Consider the following 9,349-nt stretch of genomic DNA (forward strand, 5'->3'; position numbering starts at 1 on the left):
ATAATTATTTGAGTTAAATCATGAATTGTAAATAAGTTGATGGTAAATTTGGATGGGTGGTATAGGCATTATTGCCATAATTGTAAATCTGAAATTTTATTTATTTTCCTACGACTTTGGTAAGTCGGGAGAGGAGAGGTTTGAAGTCGGACACTACTTTGGTAAGTAGGTGGGAAAATGAGAGGTGAATTTGACATAAACCGCACTGCTTTGGTAAGTAGGCGGAGTGTTCCACGCTATGCTACTTTGGTAAGTAGATAATATTACATTATTGTGCTACTTTGGTAAGTAGACAATATCACCTTGTTATACTACTTTGGTAAGTAGATCACCTCGTTAGATTACTTTGGTAAGTAGTCAGTATCACATGGTTATACTACTTTGGTAAGTAGATCACCTTGTTAGATTACTTTGGTAAGTAATCAGTATATCATGGTTATACTACTTTGGTAAGTAGACAGAAGGATTGTTGACTGCTGTGCTTTGGTAAGTAGGCAGATTAATAATATGTTGTATTGACTCTAGTGAATCGACTGATGATTTTGACTGGAGAAATATTATAAAGTATCAGTGTAATAGTTGGTTTTTGAGTATGTTTGAGATGCATGTATTTGACTGATTGCCACACTTGTGATGTTAGTAAGATTGTGGATGATGTATATTCCTTGAATTGGTTAGCTCACCCTACTGTTTGTGTTTGTGTTTGTGCATGTGAATGCGATGATCGTATAATGTGTGATATTATACGGGAGCAGAAACTATATCAGATGAATTAGCAGATGGTTCTGGACTCGCTTAGAAGATGAGAGATCTGTGGGGAAAAGGAGACATGGGGAATTTCTAAAATAAATCTGTGTTTGAATTTCCGAACTGTGAGAAATTTTAAATTTCAGAAGTTTATGAACTGTGTGGAATTTTATTTTCAGAAGACTTGTGCTGTAATAAAGAACTTAATATTTTATGGGTGTTGAAATTTGTTAAAGACGAATTACATATGTATTTTGTGGAAAATAAATTGTAACGCCTAAATCGGGGTGTTACACTTAGCCCCAATAACTGAAACAGTATGAATTAAAATGAGTTAAAATGAGTTAAGAAGATGTATGCAAAAATTAAGCAAATAAAAGTTTAGTGAGAGGATTAAACTTAAAGAATATGCAAGTAATCAAGGATTAAAAAAATTGGAAAAAATGAAGGGATAGAAGGTCAATTATTTCATTGTGATTGTTCCCACTAAATAACATGCGTACTTCAGACTATTGATGGTTACATAACGTGCTATGGTAGGAGCACATGCATTATTATTATTATGCAATTACAAAGTCCAAAGGTGAGAGAAAGAGAGAGAGTGAGAGAGTGAGAGAGAAAGAGAGAGAAACTTGGTAGAGATAAGATGGGATGTAATTCAGTACTCAGAAGCCCCAAGAAAGAAGAACAAGAGGTACCAGATGCTATCAATTCTTTATTACCAAATTCTAACCAATCTTACAGCTATGAAGATTTCAATATTTTGGACGAAATGGAAGGGGTCTTCAACTCCAAAGAGGAACAAAACTTACTGCAACAAGACTCTTCGAGTGGCGAATTCCATTGGGATTTCATGGAATGGGAGGAATTTGCTCGCATTGAAGAGGAAGGAGAAGACGAAAACGAAGGAAAAGAGCAGGTAACAGAGAGCATGAGGCAGTACCCTTTTGAGGAGAAGCAGATAAAGAGAGAAAACATTGTTGGGTTTTGGGAAATGGATGATGAGAAGATGATGGCTTTGAACTTGAACTTGAACTATCAAGAGGTTTTGGATGCATGGTCTAACCGAGGCTCTCTTTGGGCTGATGACTGTTCTCTTTCCTTGGAAACCAACAATGCTTACTATGTTAGTATTTACCATCCATTTCTTCCTCTATCATATTTCTGCTTACTCAAATGCATCTCTGCAATTAATAAGTTGCATATCTTCAATTCTTTTAGTGTCTGATATATATGAACTGGTTTTTTGGAAGATTTGTTGATATGCAGTGATTGAAATTCTTTTGGGTACTCATAGTTTTACTTTATTCTAGTAATTAACAGAGAGTTTTAGGGTATGTCTATTTTTGGATAAGTCCAACGTTATAGTTTTGCTATCTAGAATAGATATTTTCGTTCAGTTTGTGTTTGGTAATATATAGATATATACATAGAGAGAGTAGCCATGAATGATATAATTGTTGTTTAGAATGGAGAAGTGCCAGTGTTGGAAGAAGAGAGAGCGAGAAGGGAAGCAAGTGTTCTTAGATACAAAGAGAAACGTCAGAACAGATTGTTCTCAAAGAAGATAAGATACCAAGTTCGGAAACTAAACGCTGATAAAAGACCAAGAATCAAGGTTTCACTTTTGAATTTTGTGTTTCTTTTTGGTTTTGCAGTATGCTCATTTTGTTTGTTTTGTTATGAAAGCAGCTTTTCCGATATTTTTGTTGTAGGGTCGCTTTGTGAAGAGACACTGAAGTTGCTCCGAAAAGATCTCAAACCGAAAATATCTTCCAAAATATCTAAGCCCACTGTACATTTATTTTCAACTTCAAACATTGTTTCTTGTATTTATCCATTCAAATTATCTCTCTCACATCCTACACAACTTCTACACATAAAACAAAAAATAAAAAAATCAAGCACCCTGATTCTAATTTCAATATAAAATTCATTCCATGTTTCAAATATATAAAAAAGAAAAACAATTTTGGAGTTTTATGTGTCTTCAGGTCCAGGCTTGTTATTAACTGTTAATTTGATATACTCTTTTACATCTGACTTTAGTATTTTGATCTTACCTGTAGAAAATATTGTAAATTTTAATCTTTATATGAACAACTTTGAAAGACAACGAAGACAGAGATCAAATTACATTAAATATATTAGTTTAACCACTAAACTTTATAGTTTTTTTGTAACCGTCAAAGTAACAAAACAGGATTAGTTTAATGATTAAACCTTAACATCTCTTGTTCTTGTCTTTCTCCTTTACCTATTTCCAAGGTGTGTGATCTATGGTTGTCGTTGATCATCCTGATATATTTATCCCAACTTTCAAATGGATATACCCGTCAGTTTTCAAAACGAGAATAATAGAAAACACTAAGAAAAGAGAAAAAAAGTTATGGTGGATCTACCACCGTCTTCCTCTTTTTCATTTTTTTTAGAAAAGTGTTTTATGATTTGGCATGATTTGATTTGGCTCAAAAGTGGTTTAAAGATTCGATTCTCAGATCATATAATATTCCACAAGAACTTCATACTACTAAAACTAATCTTCTCTTTATTAGTTTCTTTACAATTCTCTCTTTTAGGGTACTAATTAACCTACTTAAGTAAACGTTGAGCACTAATGATAGCATTTTTTCTTTGCCAATTCAGTTGCTTGATGAACTTTTCAGCCATGTTTGTACCTTAAGCATGTAAGCATGACATATCTCGCAAGTGAACTAGAAAAAAGTGTATACTTTTTTTTCTCTTTTGAATTATGTTAGTTGGAGATATTTTCATGTTACTTTCCAAATGTTGACCTGTTCAAAGTACAATTGTGACAGTGATTATAGATTCCTTCTCTGTTAAAGTATGACGGACAAAGAAATTGTTAGGAATTTCACTATGTGTGAATATCTCATTTTAGTGAATTATATTTTCCTCTTTTTGGAAAAAGTGTTTTCTCCTTTTTAAGTCATAATATTTATTAATTTTTGTACGTCAGAAATCAGTTAGGGAAGTTTTTCTCTTTTATTTTCATATTAACGTACCAAATATAATCACTTAATATTGTATAAGTAATTTCAATAAATTCAAATCCATACCATGGAAAAAATTGAAGTTCTTACCATGTCTTTAACCAATTGTTCAAACCCACGTACACAATCAAAGAAGAATCAAGAGTCAATGATTCCAGTTGAAAAATATATTAAATTTTATCTTTTACTGGTTTACAAGAAAGAAAAAATAAATAAAAAGGAAGTGACATGGTTGGTATTGAAAAGAGAGAAAAGTTATTAAATGACTGAACTTTTGTAGTAAAAAGTGGGAAGGGACAAATATAAGTAACTATCTTGTCCATATAATTAATTATAAAATATTTTAAATATAGTTGTTTAATGGATTATAAATATTCACTAGAGCAAAAATCACTTTAGACGTCCGTTATTTTGATCTTTTTACGTTCAACCCGTATCGGACGTCTATATAGGTAACGTTGATGGGACGCCTGACCTGTTTAGTCGGACGTCTATATGATCTGACCTGTGTAGGGGTCGGACGTTTATATATATGTCCGACTAAACAGGTTTGACGTCTAAGTCCTTGGAACGAGTTTGGCCTCTGTAATTCATTGGATGTCTCTGTATACACTGACATACGCCTATAGACATCCAATGTGGCATTAACACACATCTAGAGAGTATTTTTTTTAAGAAAATTTATTTATTTTTGCAATAAAATCACACCTGAAAAGCAGAAAATTGTCCTAGAACATTATAATATTATATATCAACTCGTTTGAAGTTAACAAAGTGCTAAAAAACAATCCAAAACCTAAACTATCAAAAGTTAAAGTTAAACTAAATCTAAATATGTTGAACTACAATAATAAATCTTCCTATCTAAGTCCATCTTTGCAGAAGATAAGTTGTCCACTTTTGTCTTATCTTCTTAATTGCGTCCTCTGGTATAACAGATGTACTCTTGAAGCGCTGCAAAATGAAAAAAGATGCATTATGTACCTATCTTACAACAAAGTTAAGTTGTTAAAAACTAAGAATCTAAATAAGTTAAGCATCATTACCTCATTCCAGTCATCTGTACTGACAGCTCGAATGATGGTATTAATCCAAGACATGACATAGTAGCCACATTCCCATGAATCTAGCTGCTTGAGTCATAGATGAAGATGATGACCTGGCTGAAGCGGAGGATGATCCTCTAGCAAAGCTCATGAAAAAATTACCCAGGTTGAACAGAGGACCAGTAAAAGTGTACTGGGATAATAGAGTATTTGGCATCCCCCCATGTCCTAGTATATATCACATTCAATGATGCACTAGAGATCATTGGGGAGACAGGATGTTGAATATTTCCATCCTTCAATTATGGTGCATGTAAGATAGTTAATTTTGTCTTCTATATTAAACTTATTTACATTCTTAGTTTCTAACAACTTAACTTTGTTGTTTTAGGTACATGGACACAGTCATTGTGGACCAAGGTCGGTCTTCCATGTACGGATTTGTTGAACCTCAGACCATCCAATCTTTTGATAACACAATTGAGAGCAAACAAAAGTATTTGTAAACATGGATGGCCGAGTCAAACAGAGACATATACTTTGTGCCATACATTGATGGGTATGGGTTGCTTGATGTAAAATTTCATTAAAGTTTTCTTAATTAGTTTACTAACTATTTATGAATCATGATAGGTCTCATTGGCAACTGATGTTCATCATTCCCAAACAATGTAAAATTGTATGGTTTTGTTCGCTGCACAGGAAGATGAAAAATGACTTGAGAAACATGCTTCAAGGGTAAGTGTTTCTCTTTTTATGTTTCAAATTCATTTTGACCTTCGCATTTTATGATAAATATAGTTATATTAATATTACCTTGTGTTTTCAATGTAAATAGAGTAATGGGTAAAAACCGAGGTCAGCTAGTATTCGTCCTGTATCCAAATGTTGTAAGTCATTTATAGTTCTAATTTATTTTACTAGTTATTGAATGATCTAAATGCTCGACTATTTAGTTTTATCATTTTAGTGTAATAGGCTCATGCATCAGCTGCTTGTGGGGACATATGAACTGAACATAAAAATTTCAAAGTTATCAATAAATATTTTTAAATTTAACATACAAAGACTAATAATAAAAATATTATACCTGTGGTGTAGCAATGTGTGACATGATCAATGCTTTAGGCCAAACTATAAATGTTCATATGGCCTCCCCCACAAAATGAATTTCTAAAGTGGGTACAGGCACCTAAGTCTGGGGATCCCGAACCTCGTCAATTGTCACATGCACATGGTGGGGTAATAAGGGAACACCATGAATAGTCTGCCCTCCCTCAAGTACTCGTCCGACAGCCACAATGCATGGGGGATCCCCATAAACCAACATCTCATACTAACCACTCTACTCAGTAGGCTCTACAACAGAGCATGATCCCCTAGTGCTGACCCTAGGTGGTGTGGGAGCTTCAGTGGGCAACCTTATGGTGGGCTGCGTCATGGAATGCAACTTCTCTTCAAGCGCTCTTTGAATTTCTTTTTGTTCTTGTAGTTGCTCCATGAATCGTTGCTCCATTGATCTCATGCTTTGGTTGAGCCTTTCCTCCCACTGAAGATCCATCTTCCTCAATGCCTCCTGACTCATGGATTGAGTGTTTTCTTGTGCATGGCCAAAGTAGTAACAAAGACCAATCGCCCTAGGAACTCCATGTACACGTCCTGCATGCTCGGGCTTTTCAATGGTTGTTGTTAGAATGTCGTCCCTACCTTGGCCAACAAATGTTCCCTTAGTTTGTTGCTCAACCAATTCATTCTGCATATAAAACAAACTTTGTAAGAAGGGAAATGCGATGATAAATACACAATCAAACAGTGCTTTGGTTTAAACTTACAATTTTTTGTGTGATCAAGGCAGCTGAGAAATATGTCATTCTCTCATCAGATTTAGTACGAGCAACCTTCCATAGGTCGTACCTAGCAGGTGCAGGTGCTAGGTCGGGGGACTCAAGTCCTAAGGCCTCCGCTCGAGTCTTCCTTATCTTCTTTCAAGTTTTGCATAACCACCTCGTGATAACATGTATGGTGCATCATTCAACCTTTTCCTTTCTTGGGCGGCTAACCTTTTACCCTGTGAAACCATGTATATTCATAAGTGTAAAATCATAATAAAATGCATTAACTAAAGACTTTGTAGATGTTAAGAGACAAACCTACCAGTCGGCAGACTCTCTAGATGCACGAAACTGCATTCATTCCTCTTGTGTGAAATTGTAGTGCTCCCATGGATTTTCATGTTGTTTGTCTCCAAAGACATATACACGTGTCAGTCTTGTCTTGAAATCCCTCCATCTGGTCGTTACATGGGACACCACTTTCTTTCTAAGCTGAGCAGTGTTTGGAATTTCATAATTTTGTTGTTTAAAATAAAGAACATGTTAATGACATAAACCTATAAGAGAATAAAGTATATCAAATTTCTTTTATGTATACATACATGAATATCTTGCCATAAAAGGTTCTTGTTGACCTTTGGGACGTCCTCCCAAGAATTAAGAAGGATACACACATGGGTTTTTGCTAACACACCCAGATAACTCTTAAACCTAATCAACATTTGGCCCTGATGGCACACCTGATCTGGGGTCAATGTCAACATGTAGAAAGTTTGATATCAGAGACAACCTGATAAAGCACCAGTTGATATAAGAGACAACCTGATAAAGCACTCGTTGCTGGTTCATGTTCAAAGTGTCAATTGAATGACCATGTTCAGCCTTAAGCTCTTCTTTCAATTAATATTTGGTTTTAAGTTTCTAGTTCGGGTATCAACAATCCTGCAACGTCTCAGCTTAGTTAAGTTAAATGTCACTGTGTAGTCAACTCTAACGTCCAGTCGTGGTTACTTAGTCTACTCACCACCAACATCAGTGTGGTGTGACACCTGCTAGCCTCGACTAGTTTTATTTGTACGACTCGTTGTAGGGCTTGGATCTTAGCTTCATTCAGCAAAGCGTGTTAGTCTTAGTTCAACACAACACACACATAGTTTATGTCGAGCTCCAAAAGGATGGCCACCGTTCAGCCTTAAACATTGGGCTCCTGTTCAGGTGTCTGACCACTTTTATCTCGAGGGATCACGGTCAATATCCTCATTAGGGCTACCTCGGCCTCAACGGCATGTCCTTTGTCAGGACTCCTGCGGAGTTGTTTCTGGCTTTGAGTTTGCAATTTTGTTTAACACTCAATGGCATGACCACCTTTAGCCTCAAGCTGGTACCTCCCGGTCAACTTCCACAACTCGCCTTGGCACCTCCCCAAGCTCTTGGCCTCAGTATTTGACCACCTTTAACCTCATCTTTGGGCCTTGATAAAAAAGTCAGTTGTACGACCACCTTTGTCTAAGTTCATGGCTTCTGTTCAATATCTGATAAGACAACCTGGTCTCGTTCTAGCCTAGTAGTGATCATTCGGCCTCAACGTATCTTAATGTGACTTCCTCAAAGCATGGACTAACTCCAATGTTAATTGCTCGGCCTCAACCATGATATAGCACGGGTAGACCTTGATCACTTTCTATAGGTTATTTTATTGAAAAAAAGTTGAAGAGAGTGAAACAGAGGAATATAAAACTACATTGATTTTTTATTGAGGAGTGTTATTGCTTTTATAAAACAAATAACTGAACGTAAATGCACAAAAATATTGACATCTATAACCATTAACAGAGTAGTGCTCCTAGTGCCTAGAAAATAGCAAATAAATCCTACTAGTCAACCTGACTTTTATTTTCCTAACAAATAGCATAACATATTACTTTAATTTGTTATTTTCCAATAGTCATCAATCAATACTCCTCCTTGACTTTGGAACCGCAAACTCCAAACTTTTGTCTCAAGAACTCAAATCTAGATCTTGGAAGTTCCTTGGTTAGGATATCAGCCACTTGATTTTCTATTAAGGATGTAAACAACTTTTCATCAACCTTTTCAGCTGCATCTTTCTGCAAAACTTTTCTTTTTGGTTCATTAGAGTTGCAGCTGACTTACACTCTTCCATGTTGGACTTCATAAGTACTTCCTTTGCATACTTTTCTTGGCACACAAATACTTCATTTTTCTTTTGTTGCACTTGCATACCAAGAAAAAATGTCATCTTTGTTGGAACAATCAGTACCGTTATAGATTCGCGCAACGGAATAAAATTTTTTATGAGCAGCATCCAATTTTTCAGATTCATTTAGCAATTCAGGAAAAGCTTTTTGCAAATCAAACTCACTAGTTTCAAAGCTAGAGGAACTTACTTGGCTTGTAGTGTCATCAGTAATAACTGTCAAACATAGGTTTGCTTCTTCATCTGAAACACTTGAGCTACATGAGTCATTATCATTCCAAGCAGTGTAGGCCTTATTCTCTTTGTGAATTTTCTTTTCTTTTCTTTCTTTACTTCTTTTGTTGTTTGAACAATTAGCTTTCACATGGCCTCTTTCACCACATCCATAACATTTGAAGCTTGAAAAGGAGCCTTGATAGTCCTTCTTTTCCTCCAAGATTTCGCTTTTAGATGATTTAGCTTTTGGCCATCAAGCATAGATTTTCTTGCTCA

General features: G+C 35.4%; 1 protein-coding gene across 1 annotated transcript; it reads left to right on the top strand.

The window, feature by feature from the left end:
* The first annotated feature begins 1,340 nt into the window (after nucleotides 1-1,340).
* On the top strand, nucleotides 1,341-2,605 carry LOC124819681 (CCT motif family protein). The gene is made up of 3 exons (XM_047291236.2): nucleotides 1,341-1,873; nucleotides 2,216-2,365; nucleotides 2,463-2,605. The coding sequence occupies exons 1-3, from the start codon at nucleotides 1,394-1,396 to the stop codon at nucleotides 2,484-2,486; spliced, it is 654 nt and encodes a 217-aa protein (XP_047147192.1). The 5' UTR covers nucleotides 1,341-1,393; the 3' UTR covers nucleotides 2,487-2,605.
* Nucleotides 2,606-9,349: the final 6,744 nt, after the last annotated feature.

This window comes from Vigna umbellata, chromosome 1 (genome assembly GCF_029865625.1).
Source record: "Vigna umbellata cultivar VRB3 chromosome 1, Vumbellata_1.0, whole genome shotgun sequence".
Classification (NCBI taxonomy): Eukaryota; Viridiplantae; Streptophyta; class Magnoliopsida; order Fabales; family Fabaceae; genus Vigna; species Vigna umbellata.

Bases quoted from the DNA above. Each gene is read 5' to 3' on its own strand.
- LOC124819681 (XM_047291236.2), top strand. From the start codon at position 1,394: ATGGGATGTAATTCAGTACTCAGAAGCCCCAAGAAAGAAGAACAAGAG. The intron at 1,874-2,215 runs GTTAGTATTTAC...ATTGTTGTTTAG, and splicing joins AAACCAACAATGCTTACTAT to AATGGAGAAGTGCCAGTGTT. The intron at 2,366-2,462 runs GTTTCACTTTTG...TTTTTGTTGTAG, and splicing joins ATAAAAGACCAAGAATCAAG to GGTCGCTTTGTGAAGAGACA.